We start from the raw sequence: 20,222 nt of genomic DNA, 5'->3' as shown, positions 1-20,222 counted from the left end.
CGGGTCACCCGGCGGTTGCTCGAGGGGCTGTGCGGGAGCCTGAACTTCGCGATGGTGGTCTACCCGCCGGGTCGGGTTTGGCTTCGACGGCTGTTCTGGTTCCTTTGGGGTTCCCCCTTCCGCCTCTCTCGCGATCGCAGAGTTCGACCCCCGGGGGTCTTGCGTCGGTTGCTGCGTCACCGGCTTCCTCTTCGGGTTTTTCGGGGTTCAGTGCCTTGGCGCCTGCCCGAGCCCTCGCTCGATGTGTACACGGATGCGACGTCTCTCGGCTGGGGTTTTGTGACCAGTGCTCACCAGGCCGGCCAGGGGCATTGGGATCCGTCCTTCCGTCGAGCTCACAGTACGGTGCGGGAGTTCGCGGCAGTGTGGTTTGCTCTGGGGAGGATTCGGGTGGCCCGCGGATCGACGATTCGGCTCCATTCGGACTGCTCTCCGGTGGTTCATTGCCTGAACCGCGAGGGTTCGATGCGGTCCTTGTCTCTTTGGGGTTGGTCGCTTCGGGTGACTCGTCTGCTGAGTTCTCGGGGTTTGGCTCTCCTGGCGGTTCACGTACGGGGCGTGTCCAACGTCTTGGCCGACGCCCTGTCTCGCTTCGTTCCCCTCTCCACGGAGTGGACGGTCGACGACGAGTCCTTCCGTTGGCTTCCTTCCAGACGTTCGGGTGCCCCGAAGTGGACCTCTTCGCGTCGGCGTGGTCGCGGCGTCTTCCTGTTTATGCGGCGCCCTTCCCCGATTGCGAGGCCGTCGGGGTCGATGCCTTTCGGCTAGACTGGTCGAGGTGAGGGTTCCTGTACCTCTTTCCCCCGGTTCGGCTGTTGCTCCAGGTCCTGACTCGCTTAGAGACTTACCGGGGGAGAGTTGTCCTTCTGGCCCCTTGGTGGCCGGCCCAGCCTTGGTTTCAGGCGCTGGTTGCTCGGTGTCCGAACCCGAGGGTTTTCCCGCGGCTCCGCCTCTTTCAGCAGATCGGGCCGGTACGTCACGTAGCTGGTTCGATCTTCTCCTCGAGTCTTCGCGTATGGTTTTTTTTACTCGAGTCTATCATCATCTCTATGGTGATCAGGTGGCCTCCTTGTTGGTGTCCCACCTGAGGGCTTCTTCTCGGCGGCAGTATGAAGTTTCCTGGCGGTCCTTCCGTTTCTTTTTGCGTCTTCGTCGTGTTAGCTCCTTGTCTGTTCGGGTGGTCTTGTCCTTCCTCTCGTGGTTGTTTCAGGACCGTCATCTTATGCCTAACACTGTCGCTTCGTATCGTGCGGCGCTGGCGGAGCCGCTTCAGCTTGCTTTCGGTATCGATGTTACGTCTGCGCCGTTTCGCAAGCTGTCTCGTGCATTGTTTCACCTCCGGCCTGCTCATGCGTCGCCTGAGCCGTCCTGGTCTTTGGACAGAGTGCTCGCTTTCCTTTCGTCTCCTCGTTTCGTTGTGGCCCCTTCGGTCCAGGATTGTTTTTCCAAGGCACTTTTCTTGTTGGCTTTGGCCTCTGGGGGTCGGGTAGGGGAGCTTCATGCTCTCCTCCGGCGCAGGGGTTTCTGCTCTTTTGGTCGTGGTGATAGTTTTGTTCGTTTGCAGCCGTCTCCTTCTTTTCTGGCGAAGAATGAGACTGCTGCGTTCCGGAGGGGTCCATGGGTGGTTGATGCTTGGTTGGTCAGGCCGGGGGTGCATCATGTTTTGTGTCCGGTTGCGGCGCTTCGCCATTATTTGTGCGCCACAGCTTCTGTGTCCGGGGACGCGCTGTGGGTTGATCCGGTTTCCCTTCTTCCCTGTTCGCGGGTTCGGGTCTCTCAGGTCGTCCACAGGGTTATTAGGTCCAGCCAGCCTGCGGTCTATCCCCGTGCCCATGACGTTCTTAAGTTCGCGGCTCTTGCTGCCGTCTTTGGGAATATGTCTTGGTCTGATATTCGGGCGCGGGGATTTTGGCGGTCGAACAGGGTCCTGGCTGCTCGTTACCTTGTGAATGTCCCTGGGCCTCGTCGGGCCTCTGTTGCTTTGGGTCGGCGGTTGCAGCCAGTTGTCTCGGCTTCGAGTTGAGGGGTGAGCGACGACCGCCTCCCGGGTAAGTCCCTCTTTTTCTGTCTGTGGGTAGTTAGCTCCGGGGAGCCGACGGGGCTCCCCCCAGAAAACCAGCGTTGAATGTAATGAAACGCCATTTTCTGGGTGAGTCCCGGAGGCTCCCCGGCATCCCTCCCTCCCTCCGGTCGGCGGTATTTCGCGTTTTTGACATCCAGCCTCAAGAACTTAGGTGTGGGTAGCCGGCACTGGGGGCGTCTGGGGCTCCCCCTTCCCCCTCCCGGGGAGGGGGGAGCTGCGCAGACAGCGGCGCGGCAGTGTGTGACGTCACACTAGTTTGCTTGTTTTCGGTTGGGGAGTTCTATCCACTAGTTCGGTTTTTGGTAGCAATTTTAACCAGAATAGGGGTTTGTTTTGGGGCGCTTACCTTTCTGGATGCCTGTTCCGGTCGATGGCAGACATAGAATGCTTCCAACTACACGGGGGCTTCTATAGGCCATTGCTCCCCTTGCCTCTCTGAGGGGGCCCGGTTCTGGCCGTGGTCCCCGGTAGGCCTAAGAACTCCATACACATGACTGATGCCAAAGTCTGACATTAGCATATCAGCCTGGGATAGCTCCGGGGAGCCTCCGGGACTCACCCAGAAAATGGCGTTTCATTACATTCAACGCTGGTTTATTTTTTTTTATCCTTCTTAGTTCTATAGTACAGTATATAATATTTTTTGTATTTTAAAAATTCAGTCTTGAATGATTTTTAAGTTTCAACAACCCATTGTTCTCAAAGAGTTCTTCACAAGTCAGGTACACATTTTAAGTTTACTTGTTTTTTCCGTTATCTTAAAATCCAAGGGAAAATGTGCAGACAATAATGTTTTTAGAGATAAGACTAGGTAATTTCTTGTTTAGTCATAATGTTCTTGATTTGATTCTTGGTTCTTGATTTAACCTGACCTTGTTACTTTAATTATACCGCATATCAACTGATTAACATTAATCCATTTTTCAACAGCAGAATGAGTGACACAACTGAGCAAATAGTGTTGAGCATCATATTTGCCCTGACAGTCATTGTCGTTGTGAAGCTAACCAATAGACGGCACCACTATGACTTGCATGCCCGAGATGTGATGAAGGGTCATCGATGGTGTGTCACGGGCATGTTCTCTAGGGTAAAATTGATACCTTTCACTTGTATATCCAGCAATTCTCCCATGAAATAAAGCATTTTATTTCATAAACTTAAAATTCTAACAAAATTGCTTTGTTTAGCCCATTCCGTTAATGTGTTTCAGAGGGGATCCCAAGTAGTTGCTCAAGCTTAACTTTAGTATCACCAACCCTTAGTCCAACACTCCAGGCTTGTCTTTTCTCTCTCTGTTAAAGACCCCATTACCTAAGTATGCAGCTCCAGCATGGCACTGACACCTTGTGAAGCATAAACAGAAACTTGAAGGTTCAGAGGTTTGCAACAAAAACTGAGTACCAGAACTGAGAAGCCTCAGCTATGAACATAAGTTTTACCTGATTTACCTGAGGGCCACTAACCCTACTGACTTCGATGAGAACAGGAGCGGGCAGCTTGTCGAAGGTCCAAGTTGAGAGAACTCAGCTTCACAATCTTAAAGAAGAAAAGAAACAGGGGGATATGATAACTACAAAAAAGATCTTGAGGGGAATAGATAAAGTGGATAAAGGAAGAAATTTCAATTAAAAAGAGGTAGGACAATGGAACAGCAGTGGAAACTTGATACGCAATTGAGTTGAAAAAAATGTAAGGAAGTTCTTGTTCCCTGTTTGGATGGTATGGAAGTGAAATGCATTAAAGGAAGAGGTTGTTGAAGTCAATTCTATCCACAATTTTAAAAGAAATATGATAAAATCATTAATATTGAGAGGGGTAATTAGTACCAGGTATTAATGAGGCGGGGCAGGGCATAGAGCTAGATCTCGCTTTCCCATAGTCACAGATAGGTAAACACCAGGGAAAACTTGGGGATCAGAGATCAATTCAAGCCCACCAGAAACCATATGTGCAACAAAACAATTTACTTCATGAAGGAAAGTGGGCACAACAAAGTAAAAAACCAGCGTTGAATGTAATGAAACGCCATTTTCTGGGTGAGACCCGGAGGCTCCCCGGAGCTTTACCGGCTGATATGCTAATGTCAGACTTTGGCATCAGTCATGTGTATGGAGTTCTAGGGCCTACCGGGGACCACGGCCAGAACCTGGCCCCCTCAGAGAGGCAAGGGGAGCAATGGCCTATAGAAACCCCCGTGTGGTTGGAAGCATTCTATGTCTGCCATCGACCGGGTCAAGCATCCAGAAAGGTAAGCATTCCAAAACAAACCCCTATTCTGGTGAAAATTGCTACCTAAAGCCGAACTAGTGGATAGAACTCTTCAACAGAAAACAAGGAAACTAGTATGACGTCATACGTCACCGCGCCGCTGTCTGCGCAGCTCCCCCCTCCCCGGGAGGGGGAAGGGGGAGCCCCAGACCTCCCACGCCGGCTATCCACCCATCAGTTCTGAGGCTGGATGTCAAAACACGCGAAAAAACGGCGACCGGAGGGAGGGAGGGTTGCCGGGGAGCCTCCGGGACTCACCCAGAAAATGGCGTTTCATTACATTCAACGCTGGTTTTCTGGGGGGAGCCCCGTCGGCTCCCCGGAGCTAACTACCCACAGAGGAAGGTCAAAGGGACAGAACCGGGAGGCGGACACCACGCACCCCCCAAGGAGGCGAGACAACCGGCAGCAAACGCCAACCCAAGGCGCCACAGCCCCGAAAAGTCCCGGGAACAACACGAGAACAACGAGCAGCAAGGCCCCTGCACGAACACCAAAAATCCATGCCCGAAAGACCGCAAGGCCACGTCGCCCAGACGGCAGAGAGAGCAGCGAAGCCACGAACGCCACAGGCATGAGAGAAGAACACAGGCAGCTTAGGCGCAAGAACACGGCTGACCACCCGGGACACTATCACCCGTGAACCGGGAAGAACAGAACCGGATCAACGCAAAACGCGCTCCGGACCCAAACGCCGTGGTACGCAAACAATAGTGGAGGGCCGCCACTGAACACAAGAACGACACACCCCCGGCCCGACCAACGAAGCACCAACAAACCCTGGACCCCTCCAGAATGCAGCAGCCCAACCCCGCGCCAGAAAAGATGGAGACTGCTGCCACCGAATAACCAAAATGCTAAACCCGAAGGAGCAAGAAAACTCAGCGACTCGACCCCCAGAGGCAAAGGCCAAAAGGAAAGAGCCGACGAAACACACACCGGAACCGAAGGGGCACTATCAACCGAGGAGAAGACAGAGCACGCTGACCAGAGACCAGGATGGTGCAAGCGGCGCACGAACAGGCCGGAGGTGAAATGACGCACAAGACAGCTGACTAACGGTGCAGAAGCAACACCAAGACCGAAAGCAAGCTGAAGCGGCTCTGCCCGCGCCGCACGAAAAGAGGCGACAGTATGTGGCAAGACGACGGCCCCCAACCCCCACCAGAAAACCAAGCCGAGAGTAAACCAAGCTAACAAGAGTAACCACCTAAGAAGGGACAGGAAAAGGAAGGACCGCCAAAATACCCCATACTGCCGCCAAGAGAAGTACGCAGGTGGGACACCTACCACGAAGCCACCCGACCACCAACTGGAGGCGAGACCGTGAGGCAGAACATAAGCAGCCCCGACAAGGCCCCTCCGAGCCCAGGAAAAGGCGGAGCCGCGGAAAGATCTCGGGTCGACCACCGAAACCCAGGCGGCACAAGGAGATGGAACGTCTGCCGAACAGAAAAACTCCCCAAAGCATGCCAGCCTGCCAGGAGTTCAGAAACGACGGGTCCGACGCGAGACATCGCAAGACCTCAAAAAAAAAACAACCGGCAGGGCAAGCTAGGAAACCAAAGAAGGCGGAAGGGTCACCGCCAGAACAGTACCCGAACCAAGGGGTACGAACAACTGCAATAGACCGAGACAAGGAAGCACATCACCGGACACAGGCTGACAAACGCCAAAGAACACACGCAGAACACCACTGCTGCAGAGGAGGCAGGAAGGAAGAGCAGAAGCACAAAAACCCCAGAAGAACAACCAGGGGTGGACAATCAGGCAGGGACAGAAAAAAACCCACGCAATCCCCAGGCACAAAACGGCAGCAAAGTGCCACTTCACAACCGGACACAGGAACAAGGACATGCTACCGTGAAACACGGTACCAATGCACACGTGCAGCAGCAGCAACAGGCACCACTGCAACATGCAACATGTAAATAGCAACTCCCTTCTGCAAAGGCAGAAAACGGAGCAGGCAGACCCCAGACAGGGCCAACGGAGACACGACAAAACCCCGCAGGCCCAGAAACCCGCACCAGGCGACCGACGGCGGAGAAACCCCGCTCGATACCTGCTGGATGAGGTACTGGGAGCTCTTTTACACCTCAAGCGCGGCCCAAGGCCAGGCTAGACCGGCCAGAGGATGGTTCACCAGGCAGCTGCTAGGAGCAGCCCACCGGCCCACATACCCCCACAACCAGGACGGGCCGGAACTGCCATACGAAAACAGGCTAGTGCGCCCTGGAAGTCCACGGACGAACCAGCAAGAAAGCTTATGCTCGCAAGTAGGTCGTGGAACAAGCACAGACCTCTGATGGTAATACAGTGTTCCCCAAATGTGCCAATAGCACCACTGCACTCCACTGGTACTATCTCGCAAGTTCTACCAGATAGGCGGGACCCAAGAGCCAGAGCTCAAATCCTGCAAGCACAGCCAGGAGCCTAACCAGGTGAGTACAGAACCAACCCAACAACCCCCACACCTCACAACATTAAAAAAGGAGGGTCCCCTGAATGACTCCAGCATGGGTTGGACATGCACATGAGGGGGACAGGAAGGGTTGAAAAAGGGACAGTCACTGGTGTGCGAACGGTCTCAGTCGTACAAAAATATACCTAAATAAAGACAGGTATATGAACAACTCCGCATCCAGCGCCCGGCCAAAAGACGCCAGACCGCAGAAACTCACCTGGCGAACGGCGGCACGAACTTGACACGACTCAACCGTGCCCAAAAGAACCTGGGAGCACCGCCAGGTGAAGACGCCAGAGCCAGACCCTGCCGGACCCGCAGGAGAGCAGGGAGAGGCAAAGGAGGCGGTCCACACCCATGACACAGGGAAAACTGCGGTGTCCTCCCCACAACTGGGAACCAGGACACCCCCGGCGCGATGGGGCACATACCGCAGCCAGGGAGAAGAACGAGAGGCGAAGCACTGTAGCAAAAAGGGCGCAAAACACCAGCACTGAAACACCGCCCAGACCAAAACAAACTCCACGGCGCATGCCCATAACACGCTGGCCGAACCGCACACCCTCTCTGCAGGAAGGCGCCAGCCAGGACTACTGCACGAGAAAAGTAGCCAAAAGAGGAAGCAGGAACAATAAAACCGGCCAAAGAAGCAAAGAGCCCAAAAAAAGAGCCCAACCGGGCGACAAGTAGCCCAACCGGGCGACAAGTAGCCCAACCGGGCGACAAGTAGCCCAACCGGGCGACAAGTAGCCCAACCGGGCGACAAGTAGCCCAACCGGGCGACAAGTAGCCCAACCGGGCGACAAGTAGCCCAACCGGGCGACAAGTAGCCCAACCGGGCGACAAGTAGCCCAACCGGGCGACAAGTAGCCCAACCGGGCGACAAGTAGCCCAACCGGGCGACAAGTAGCCCAACAGGGCGACAAGTAGCCCAACAGGGCGACCAGTAGCCCAACAGGGCGACCAGTAGCCCAACAGGGCGACAAGAAGCCCAACAGGGCGACAAGTAGCCCAACAGGGCGACAAGGACGAGGAGCCGACAGACGTTCCAATAATGCGGGAAGTAGCGAAAAACCTTCCCGTACCCTCGAGAACACAGAAGCCAACACTAGTCCGGAAGGCACACAAAGGCGCAGGCGCACCCGAGATCAGAAGTCACGCAGAACCCCATCGAACGAGGAAACATGACGAAAACACCGTCCCAAAAAGGGGTGGGAGGAAACATCCACCCACAGGACGGAACCAACCGACTCAAAGGCCAAGGAAAAGGGGCCGACGCCCAAAAGCACGTAAGGCGAGTGGGGAGGAAAGACCCACTCCGCGTAACCACAAGCCCCGCCTAGAGGGGGATAAAAACCCCCACGGGGTCCAACGGGGCCAAGGCCCCCCAAGTCAGCCCCTCCCCAGCCCCAGGAACCTACACGACAGGCCCCGGGGCCGAGCCGTTCCCCCAAAGCCCCGGCCGTACCAGAAAACCGGGGCAGCCGTGAAAACACTAAGGAAAGGAGCCCACTGGCAGACTCATACAACACGGCTGGAGGAACAGGCTCAAATGCCCCTGTCACTACCCCGGAAGGGGAATTCCCCGAGACTGCCCGAGTCTCAACACCATCAAAAACCCCGCCCCGAACCTACAGACGGTAAGGAACCGGATGCAGGCAGGAAGGGTGATCCAGGGGAAAGACAAGGGGGCGTGGACGGAACCGAAGCAACCAACACTCCTACGTCCCAAAATGAACTACACCGGGGCAGCCCCGGGGCTCCCGGGGAGGAAACCACGAGAACGTTGCCACCACCAAGGCTCAAGTGCAACGCCCCTGCTGCCCGCACCCGCTTTGTTAGCACAACTGGGTAACCGAGCCACAACGAGCAACCAAACTCGCAGGACTCCTGGTCGAAGGTGTCACCGACCCCACAGGCAGCAGACGGAGGCAAAACAGAGTCACCCAGAGACAAAGGGTGAGAGCAACACTAAAACTCGCCAGAAGCGAGGAGGGACTCTGGGGTCACATCCATCGGACCCGCGCGCCCCCAGGGGTTTCCCAAGGTCCCGAGCGTTTACTATAAGAGGACTCGCGCTCAGGTAATCCCAGGCAGGGTACTGCTAATTGGCACCCAAAGCTACCAAACAACTTTCTAATAGCTGAACCCCCGGGATGTGTACACTCACGGGGACCTAGCATGGGGTACCACCAGAAAATACTCAGAACACAAGGGACACAAGGGGCAAGAACGAAGGCAGACCCCCCCACCAGATAGATAAACAAAAAGAAAAAGAAAACCCCGCAAGAGGACAGCGTACCCAAGCGGAACAGAGCCAGCCGCTATGATTGGTAAAGACAAGCTGCACAGTACCCCGCGCCCCACCAGTGCAAACACTGCCCCTTACTCTAAGGCGAACAAGGGAGACAGAACACCCGAGCACACAAAGAGCGGCCGAAAACCAAGCAGTAAACGGCCAAGCAGGGGCAGGACCCAAGGAACTTGTGGAAGGTGGCCCCAAGCCCCAAGGGCAGTACTTACAGGGCACCTAGGGAAGGGAACCCTAGGCGCATGCAGCCCGAGTACTGGAGAATCACTCCCGGCTCACACACCACCTAGAAAACAGACACCACACTCTAGGTACAGTGCTGAAACAACCACTGGAGCCGGAGCACATAACCGTTGCCCATAGCATCAGCCGAAGAACTGATGGGTGGATAGCCGGCATGGGAGGTCAGGGGTTTCCCCTTCCCCCTCCCGGGGAGGGGGGAGCTGCACAGACAGCGGCGCGGTGACGTATGACGTCATACTAGTTTCCTTGTTTTCTGTTGAAGAGTTCTTACTACTAGTTCGGCTTTAGGTAGCAATTTTCACCAGAATAGGGGTTTGTTTTGGAATGCTTACCTTTCTGGATGCTTGACCCGGTCGATGGCAGACATAGAATGCTTCCAACCACACTGGGGTTTCTATAGGCCATTGCTCCCCTTGCCTCTCTGAGGGGGCCAGGTTCTGGCCGTGGTCCCCGGTAGGCCCTAGAACTCCATACACATGACTGATGCCAAAGTCTGACATTAGCATATCAGCCGGTAAAGCTCCGGGGAGCCGACGGGGCTCCCCCCAGAAAAGACAAATGGTCATTGCCTTCAGGTAAATACCCTAACTGTCATGTGCATGACTGCCAATAGATGGCAGTCCTGGCCACCCAGCCTCTACCCCCTCACTCTTCCACATAGTACCATTGGTCTGACACTTGTAGCCTTTGCTGGACGCATCAATTGTTACTCTCAACAAAGTAGTGCTTACTTTCCTAGATACATTAATTATGCTGGGGGGACCACTGTTGTGTTTCAATTTATGCTTCATAATGGTATTTATTCCACTCACATTGTGTATGCCCTGGCATTCCATTTCACTCTGGCCATGGCTAGGGTTACCTGCTCTGAAAGGGTTGCACACTACCTCCTATATGAGCTGACCCTTCTCAAGTTACCTCACTTGTCAAGTCACCTCACATGGATTCTTCACTCCTCTGTGAGGCTCTAAGAATGGGGCAGATGGGGTTCTTGGTTTGGGGGCATGCTGGGTTTCATGTGCTAGACTTACTGCACACCACTTACGCCTTCCTCAATTGCATTTTCCCTAAGCTGGGTTTAGTGTTTGCTTGGCATCCCCTACGCCTATGTACCTGGTTTGATTTTATTCATGCTGGACCTGGCAATCCCCTGTGGAGGTTAATCTATTGACATGAACTCCACGCCTGCTCTCACTGTTTGCATTTTATTATATTGCCATTCACCATCCCTTACCCTCTGGGTTTGCTTGCATTCTCTAGCTTTGGCCTCATTTCCGGGTGCCGTCATGTATTTTGTTTGCGCCATGCCCCATGTTAGAGCTGGGTTTAAACTTTGAGTGAAGTATGTGCCCCTTTACTTCCTCTCTACTCTTTCAGCACACCTTTCTTCCATAGCCCACCCTACCCTATCATAATCCGACCTGAGTGCAGTTACAATATGAGATCTACACTTAAGTTTTATTGTCTTCCCAGTACTCAGTCATGTGATGCTTTGAAATTAGTAATAGTAGTAGTAGGCATCCATCAGTCTCAGGAGACTAGTACAGTACTGTACTGAGTACTAGTACTTGAAAGTACTGGCCTAGAAAGTACTGCAAACACTGAACCCAGCTTAGGGAAAATGCAGCTGAGGAGGGCATAGGTAGTGTGCAGTATGTCTAGCTTATGAAAGCCTGGGCATGGTGACCATTTTTCTTCCTGCTTTGACTGAGTCCCCATTGTGGACTTCATTCATTTACTGGCTCCTATGGGACTGGTTCAGTGCAAGTTATTAAATCATCTTGCCTGTTGGCCTATGCACCTTCCATTTCTAGGGCTCTACTGCTCCCTGAGGTTTAATGGCTGCTCTGCTTCAATCATTTGCTGCACCCCACCAAATTTCAAGTATAGTCTTTCTTGCCCTTAGGTCGCATCTTCTTTGCCGGAGTTGGAAGTCAAATTTCTTGATGCCATATTTCCATCTTTCTTCACAGCAGCACTGTGAAGTGGGTTGTATGGCTTTCTATCTATACCTCTATTCGGTGTGTGGCTATTGTTGGCTGCCATAGGTGTTGTCTTTTCTGTCCTGACTTTTCTGGGTCTTCCTGTTGCTGCCTACACTGTACTGTTACCTCATCTCATTTGACCTCGCCAAATTCGCTATTGCTGGCTTTTAGGGGGTAGAGGTTTTGTGATCAGCTCTTCCCTTTTTCAGCCATTCTTTGATATTCAGGTGGGGGGGTCTGTTTTTTTTGGTCCTATTATCTGCTGTGCAGCATTTTTTGCAAACTACTGTGTGAGGGGGTTTGGTCTCGCCAGTTGGTTGTTTGTTCCTGATCTGGGGATGTGCCTGTGTTTGTTGCTTTGAGGGCTGCCTTTGCAATTTTGTCCACAGCTGGTATGCAGGCTCAGGGCTTTCTGGTTGTCCTATTAATGGTGGTCTCTCATTCCTTGTTGGGTGGTCTATCAGTGTTTGTGTGCACTTTGGCTTTTGATGAGCAGCTGCAGTTCTTTACTCAAGATCCTTCTTTCTTGCCATTCATCTTACATGGTTTAATTGAGTCTGCCTATTTTCTTTTCTGTGGGGAGCCCCTACAGCTCCCTGGAGCTTATCGAGCTAATGTATGTTATGTTAGACCGGGACATTAGCTATGGAATTCAGACCTACAAGGGACCAGAGCCAGAACCTGGCCCCTTCAGAGAGGTTTCAGGGAGCAATGGCCTTGGAAAACCCCATTGTGGTTGGGGATTTTCCTTATCTGCCATCGACCGGGGTTAGGCACCCAGAAAGGTAGACATAACAAAACAAACCCCACATGGTAAGAAACTATAACAAAAAATCGAACAGAGAGGTAGAAACTCCCTACAATCCCAAGGAAACAATCAAACAATCATTTTTCTGCCGCGCCTTTCGTCCACGCAGCCCTCCCCTCCCCAAGAGGGGGAGGGGGGCCCCCGGACCTCGCCGTGCCGGCTGCCTTCAGTTCGTAAGCTAGTGTCAACCGGGATAGATGCTTCTTTGACCTCAAATTCCTGGGTGGTGTTTGCCTTGTGTGGTGTGCGGTGGCCAGGAGAACCTCATCAGTGCCGGGGCTGCATGAGCTTAGGGGGCTTCCTTCCCTAGGTGCCCTGTGAGTACTGCCCCTGTGTGTCAGGGTTATCTTCCCTGGGGCGTTCGGGAACCGCTCCCATAGGGGTTCCTGCTGCTCGGCATTTGCCTCGCCCTTGGGGCTAGTTGGGGCTTGGGGCCCTTGTTTGGCCTTGGGTAGGGAGTGGTGTTGTGCTGGTTAGGGCGTCAAGGTGTTGTGCGACCTGCCACCTAAGCGGCGACCGGTTCCTGTTTCCTCTGGGGACGGTGTACTTTTGCGAGGTTTTTCTTTTGTTTTGTTTTTGTTTGCCTGGTGGAGGTTCTGCCTCGTGGGTCTATAGTTCCCCTGATATTGTTTTGGTAGCCCTCTGCTAGACCTCCGTGCTTGTACACGTCCCAGAGGTTTTCAATGTTATCATCTACCCCTTGTTTTGTTTGGGTTTCTTAACCGGTTAGCAACACCTTGCCCGGGCTTCCCGTAGTTGTTACCCTATGGGCCCTGGAAACCTCTGTCGGGGTTTGGTGGACCCATGGATGTGTCTCCCAAGTTCCAGCCTGCCTTGTGCGGGTTTAAAGGTTGCAGTGTGCCCTTGTCTCAGGATGACAGTCATAGATTAGATTCACGGAAATAGATTCACGGAAGATGAAAAGGAAATGTGTGAAACACTAAACGAAAAGTTCCAAAGTGTGTTTGTACAAAATGAAATCTTTAGGGAACCAGATACAATAAGAATTCCAGAGAACAACATAGAACACATAGAGGTGTCTAGAGACGAAGTGGAAAAAATGCTCAAGGAGCTCGGTAAGAACAAAGCAGCTGGCCCAGATGGCGTTTCACCATGGGTTCTGAGAGAATGTGCATCTGAGCTCAGCATTCCACTTCACCTGATCTTTCAGGCATCCCTGTGTACAGGAATCGTAGCAGACGGGTGGAAACAGGCTAACATAGTTCCAATCTACAAAAGTGGCAGCAGGGAAGACCCCCTCAATTATAGACCTGTATCATTGACAAGTGTAATAGTGAAAGTATTGGAAAAACTAATCAAAACTAAATGGGTAGAACACCTAGAGAGAAATGATATAATATCAGACAGACAGTATGGTTTTCGATCTGGAAGATCCTGTGTATCGAATTTACTCAGTTTCTATGATCGAGCCACAGAGATATTACAGGAAAGAGATGGTTGGGTTGACTGCATCTATCTGGACCTAAAAAAGGCTTTCGACAGAGTTCCACATAAGAGGTTGTTCTGGAAACTGGAAAATATTGGAGGGGTGACAGGTAAGCTTCTATCATGGATGAAAAATTTTCTGACTGATAGAAAAATGAGGGCAGTAATCAGAGGCAATGTATCAGAATGGAGAAATGTCACAAGTGGAGTACCACAGGGTTCAGTTCTTGCACCAGTGATGTTTATTGTGTACATAAATGATCTACCAGTTGGTATACAGAATTATATGAACATGTTTGCTGATGATGCTAAGATAATAGGAAGGATAAGAAATTTAGATGACTGTCATGCCCTTCAAGAAGACCTGGACAAAATAAGTATATGGAGCACCACTTGGCAAATGGAATTTAATGTTAATAAATGTCATGTTATGGAATGTGGAATAGGAGAACATAGACCCCACACAACCTATATATTATGTGAGAAATCTTTAAAGAATTCTGATAAAGAAAGAGATCTAGGAGTGGTTCTAGATAGAAAACTATCACCTGAGGACCACATAAAGAATATTGTGCAAGGAGCCTATGCTATGCTTTCTAACTTCAGAATTGCATTTAAATACATGGATGGCGATATACTAAAGAAATTGTTCATGACTTTTGTTAGGCCAAAGCTAGAATATGCAGCTGTTGTGTGGTGCCCATATCTTAAGAAGCACATCAACAAACTGGAAAAGGTGCAAAGACATGCTACTAAGTGGCTCCCAGAACTGAAGGGCAAGAGCTACGAGGAGAGGTTAGAAGCATTAAATATGCCAAAACTAGAAGACAGAAGAAAAAGAGGTGATATGATCACTACATACAAAATAGTTACAGGAATTGATAAAATCGACAGGGAAGACTTCCTGAGACCTGGAATTTCAAGAACAAGAGGTCATAGATTTAAACTAGCTAAACACAGATGCCGAAGAAATATAAGAAAATTCACCTTTGCAAATAGAGTGGTAGACGGTTGGAACAAGTTAAGTGAGAAGGTGGTGGAGGCCAAGACCGTCAGTAGTTTCAAAGCGTTATATGACAAAGAGTGCTGGGAAGACGGGACACCACGAGCGTAGCTCTCATCCTGTAACTACACTTAGGTAATTACACTTAGGTAATTACCTGTTTTTCGTCCGTCATGCTGCCTGTTGGGTCAACGACACCTTTGACCCAGAGTCTTGCGAGTCATGTTCTCTACTTGTGCTCCAGTTTTACTCTGAGGATGTTCCTGTTAGGGTACAGGCAGCATCAGCGTTGCATGTTAGGTTTAGGTTACTGCAACGCGCTAGGTTGGTTCCCACCCGGATGCCCCGAGGCTGCCCCGTTTTGGTGTTAGGGACCCTGACCTGGTAGCATTAGTCGCTTCAGCTTTGGCTCATGCCGCGCTCCTTGGTCCTTCCCCTGTGGTTCTTCCTGCACCCCCTTCCCCGTGTCCGGCTCCAAAACGTCTGAGGGTTTCGTCCTCGGCACAGGGTTTAGTTGGTAATGAGACTCGGGCTGCCTCGGGGGGTTGCATCCAGGTCGGGGACGAAGGCAGTGGAGCCGGTTCCTCCTGCCCTTCTTGTCTGCCTTTCCCTTGGACTCTACCTTTTCTTCAGGGGTAGAGGGTTTGGAGGACGGCTCAGCCTCGGGTCCCGACTTGGGGGATCAAGGGGCAGGAGAGGAGTCGACCTGGGGGCCTTGGGCCCTCTTTGACCTCGCTTGGGTGCTTTTGCTTTCCTCGTGGTGCTTATTGTTGCAGGGGTAGGGATTTTCATACCCCCCTTCCCTCTATGAGTATGATTTGGGTTTAGCTCCACCCCGGGTTCAGTTCCGGGCGCCTTTGTGTACCTCGGCTCCGTCTTTCCAGAGGTTTTCTACTTCCTGTATCTGCGCGAAGGTAGCTCGGGAAGCTCTTGCTGCATACCTCTTGCGAGACCTGGGTTATGCCTCCGCGATGGATCCGTCCTCGTTTAAGTTCAGTTCTTCTTCCCGTTTTTGGGTGCGTTTGGAGGTTCCGGAGTCTTCTTGGCTGGCAGACTGCCCTTTCTTTTCATTGGGGGCGTGGCATGGGTTCTGTCGGACCCGCACGCTTGATTGGCGGGAAACTTCTACTTTTATGCAGGTTTACCTGGAGGGCGAGTTTGAGCACCTTAATGTGTGGTTGTTCGCTCCCGTGCTTTCTCGGGATGTTGGCTTTTTCCAGCGTCACGTGCAGGTTCCTCAGCTATCGGCTTCGTTGGTTGCGGAAGAGTTGCGCACCCGAGGCATTTGGCTTTGGTCTTACGATTCTTTTCCCTTCTCGAGCTGTCTTCTGCCTGGCTTGAGGAGGATGTGGAAGCGTTGAGTGAAGGGCCTTCGCCTGGGGTGCTGACTTCGACAGCTAGGGCGTCGGCTGCACTGTTGAAGCTCTTTGCGCCCATCCTGAAGGAAGTGGTATGTCTGTTCTTTGCTTCTCGCCTCGCTTGATGTCAGGCGGTGCTCGCCCTCTCTTTGGAATTCGCTTGGGCCCCGGCTCTTAGGTTTTCGTCTCCATTTTGTCCGTTGCTGTTTGCAGAGACTGCGGTCGCTCAGTTTCTGCACGCGGCTTCATCTAGTTTTCGTCCTATGGCAGACTTGTTGATTCTCCGAGGCGGTCGTTATTGGCAGTTTCGGAGGGGTCATGCCAGGGTTCCGGGTTCCGCTGGTTGAGGTGGGCCATTGGTGCCAGTTTCTGACCCATTGTTCCCTTCGGGGCTAGCATCGTCTGGTCAGCGCGGTGATCGCCCTGTTCGATGTTTGGGTTCTCGTAAGGGGCGTCGGCCCTTTCGCAGTTCGCCCCGATGGGGGGGAGGTTTGCTCTGTTTGCCCACGCTTGGTCCCACGATTTGTGGGCCTTTTCGATCGTGTCATCCGGCCTGCGGTGGTGTTGGGCGACTTGTCCTCCTTTGGGGGTTCGAGACTAACAGGGCAGGTTTCTTCTCCTGCACTTCGTCAAGTCGTCTTGGAGTGGGTGCACTTGGGCGTGGTCAAAACGACTCCGTCCCTCAGGTGGGTTTCCCGTCTGTTTCCAGTGCCGAAACGGGACTGTGCGGATCTGAGGTTCATTCTGGACTTGTCCCATCTGAACCCCTGGATTCCTTGCCCCTTCTTTCGGATGACTACTCTGTCTCGAAGCCGGCTTCTGTTGGAGCCGGGTGCCTGGATGGTGTCCTGGACCTCAAGGATGCCTATTGGCACATTCCTATTCAGCTGGGGTTCAGGGACTGGTTAGGTTTCGAGGTGGGGCTTCACGCTTACTGTTTTCGATGCCTACCTTTTGGCTTGAATCTGTCACCTCGCGTTTTCACGCGTCTGACCCGGGTTGTGGTGACTCGTCTGTGTCTTCTAGGGATTCGGGTTTTGGCCTACCTCGACGACTGGCTGGTGTGGGCTCCCAGTCGGTCAGCTTGTCTGCTCGCCAGGGATATGGTTCTTTCCCAGCTCGCCAGGTTCGGGTTCCTAGTGAACTGGAGGAAGTCCCATCTGGTTCCGTCCCAGGTTCGGACCTGGCTGGGTCTTGTTTGGGATTCTTGGACTGCTTCCTTGTCTCTCCCTCCAGAGGTGTTGCTGCGGCTGCAAGGCTACCATCGGCTGTTTCTGAGGGGGTCGCGGGTCACTCGGTGGTTGCTCGAGCGGTTGTGCGGGAGTCTGAACTTCGCCGTGCTAGTCTACTCGCCTGGTTGGGTTTGGCTTCGGCGTCTGTTTTGGTTCCTTCTGGGACGTCCCTTCCGTCTCTCTCGCGATCGTTGGGTTCGACTTCCAGGGGCCTTGTGTCGGTTGCTGCGTCACCAGCTTCCTCTTTGGGGTGTTCGGGGTTCGGTGCCTTGGCGCCTTCCCAAGCCCTCGCTCGATGTGTTCACGGACGCGTCGTCTCTTGGTTGGGGCTTTGTGACCAGTGCTCACCAGGCAGGCCAGGGACGGTGGGGTCCGTCCTTCCGTCGGGCTCACAGCATGGTTCGGGAGTTCGCGGCAGTCTGGTTCGCGCTTCGGAGGGTTTGGGTCACTTGGGGATCGACCATTCGCCTCCATTCGGACTGTTCTCCAGTGGTTCATTGCCTGAACCGCGAGGGTTCTCTTCGGTCCTTGGCTCTTTGGGGTTGGTCCCTTCGAGTGGTTTGTTTGCTGGATTCTCGGGGTTTGGCTCTCTGTGCAGTTCATGTCCGGGAGTGTCCAACGTTCTGACGGACGGTCTGTCTCGCTTCCATCCCCTGTACACGGAGTGGACGGTCGATGACGACTCGTTTAGTTGGATCTGCCAGACGAACGGTCTCCCAGATGTGGATCTCTTCGCGTCGGCCTGGTCTCGGCGTCTCCCAATCTATGTGATGCCCTTCCCCGACTGAGAGGCATTCGCTGTGGATGCCTTTTGGCAGGACTGGTCGAGGTGGGGTTACCTGTACCTCTTCCTCCCGGTCCAGCTGTTGCTTCAGGTTCTGGTTCAGTTGGAGACATTCCCTGGGAGAGTAGTCCTTGTGGCCCCTTGGTGGCCGGCCCAGCCTTGGTTTTCAGTGCTATTGGCTCGGTGCTCGAACCCGGGACGTTTCCCGTGGCTCCGCCTCTTTCAGCAGGTCGGTCCGATCCGGTATGGGGCTGGTTCGACCTTCTCCTCTGCTCTTCGCGACTGGTCTTTTTAGCACGGGTTTATCACTATTTCTATGGTGATCAGGTGGCTTCGTTGATGGTGTCCCACCTGAGAGCTTCGTCTTGGCAACAGTATGTTTCGCCATTTTCTGGCTCTTCGTAGGTTGTCTTTTTTTTTGGATCGGGTTGTCTTGTCCTTTCTTTCTTGGCTTTTTCAGGACCGTCATTTGATGTCTAATACTGGCGCCTCGTATCGTGCGGTGCTGGCAGAGCCGCTCAAGCTAGCGTTCGGGGTGGACGTCACTTCCTCCCCGTTCTGTAAGCTTTCTCGTGCTATGTTTCACCTCCGGCCAGCTCATGCGCCTCCTGAGCTGTCTTGGTCCTTGGACAGGGTGCTTTTCTATCTTTCCTCTCCTCGGTTTGTGGTGATCCCTTCGGTTCCAGATTGTTTTTCCAAGGCTTTGTTTTTGTTGGCATTGGCCTCTGGGGGCTGGGTAGGGGAGCTTCATGCTCTCCTCCGGTGCAGGGGTTTCTGCTCTTTTGGTCCTGGGGTAGGTTTGTCCGTTTGCAGCCTTCTCCATCTTTTCTGGCGAAGAACGAGACGGCTGCTTTCCGGAGGAGTCCGTGGGTCATTGATGCTTGGTTGGTTCGGCCGGGGGTGCATCATGTGTTGTGTCCGGTTGCAGCTCTTCGCCGTTACCTGCGCGCTTCAGCTGAGGTGGCTGGGGATGCGCTTTGGGTTGATCCGGTTTCCCTCGTTCCCTGTTCCAGGGCTCGGGTCTCCCAGGTTGTCCACAGGGTTATTAAGTCTAGCCAGCCTGCAGTCTATCCTCGCGCCCATGACGTTCGGAAGTTTGCAGCGTTGGCTGCCGTGTTTGGTACCATGTCTTGGGCTCATATTCAGGCGCATGGATTTTGGAAGTTGAGCAGGGTCCTGGCCGTCCGTTATTTGGTGAACGTCCCTGCTCCTTGGCGTTCTTGTGTTGCTTTGGGTTGCAGGTTGCAGCCAGTTGTCTCGACTTCGCGTTGAGGAGTTTGTGGCCGCCGCCTCCTGAGTAAGTCCCTATTTTCCTACTCTTTGGGTATGTAGCTCCAGGGAGCCGTAGGGGGCTCCCCACAGAAAACCAGCATTGAATGTAATGAAATGCAATTTTCTGGGTGAGCCCCAGAGGCTCCCTGGCTACCCTCCCTCCCATCCGGTCTGCAGGTTTTTTTTTCGCATTGGTTGAAGCCTAGTTTCCGAACTGAAGGCAGCTGGCGTGGTGAGGTCCGGGGCCCCCCCTCCTCCTCCTGGGGAGGGGAGGGCTGCTCGGATGACCGGCGCAGCAGTAAATTGATTGTTTGATTGTTTCCTTGGGATTGTAGGGAATTTCTACCTCTCTGTTCGTTTTTTTGTTGTAGTTTCTTACCATGTGGGGTTTGTTTTGTTATGCCTACCTTTCTGGGTGCCTAACCCCGGTCGATGGCAGATAAGGAAAACCCCCAACCACAATGGGGTTTTCCAGGGCCATTGCTCCCTGAAACCTCTCTGAAGGGGTGAGGTTCTGGCACTGGTCCCTGGTAGGTCTGAACTCCATAGCTAATGTCCCAGTCCAACATAACATACATTAGCCCGATAAGCTCCAGGGAGCCTCTGGGGATCACCCAGAAAATGGCGTTTCATTACATTCAACGCTGTTTTTTTTTTTGGAAAACCTGGCTGCTTCTATATAGGTGCCATTGTGAGTAAGCTCTGGGGGGCTACTTGTGGGCCACTCCCAGAAATCAAATATTTGAAGGTAATCAAATATCTTTTGTGGTGGGCCTCAGTAGCTCCCTGTTCCTGCTCTGTTTTCCAATGGGTTTGAGGCTTTGTAAAGGCAGTTCGAGTGAGGAGGGATGGGAAGGCTGGCTGAAACTTCAAGTGACCCAAGCAGTCATCTAGTGGCAATTCGGCTAATCATGGTCATGGTATTTACCCCATGGCAATGATTGCTCGTTTTATTGTCA

The 20,222-nt window shown here is 52.9% G+C and overlaps 1 protein-coding gene across 3 annotated transcripts in view; it reads left to right on the top strand.

Annotated features, from left to right (window-relative positions):
- Nucleotides 1–20,222, top strand: part of LOC123756087 (diacylglycerol kinase epsilon) — a 150,645-nt gene that overhangs the window by 13,044 nt on the left and 117,379 nt on the right. For 2 of the 3 annotated variants that reach the window (XM_045739075.2, XM_045739073.2), the window contains exon 2: nt 3,014–3,173. In XM_045739075.2, coding sequence (XP_045595031.2) covers nt 3,014–3,173 — 160 coding nt within the window. The remainder of the gene's footprint in view (nt 1–3,013; nt 3,174–20,222) is intronic. The other variant, XM_045739074.2, reaches the window with a different exon arrangement.

The sequence above is a fragment of the Procambarus clarkii genome, chromosome 36 (assembly GCF_040958095.1).
Source record: "Procambarus clarkii isolate CNS0578487 chromosome 36, FALCON_Pclarkii_2.0, whole genome shotgun sequence".
Lineage (NCBI taxonomy): Eukaryota > Metazoa > Arthropoda > Malacostraca > Decapoda > Cambaridae > Procambarus > Procambarus clarkii.
Note: the sequence above shows the minus strand (reverse complement) of the source record. Positions and strands in the feature narration are given on the sequence as shown.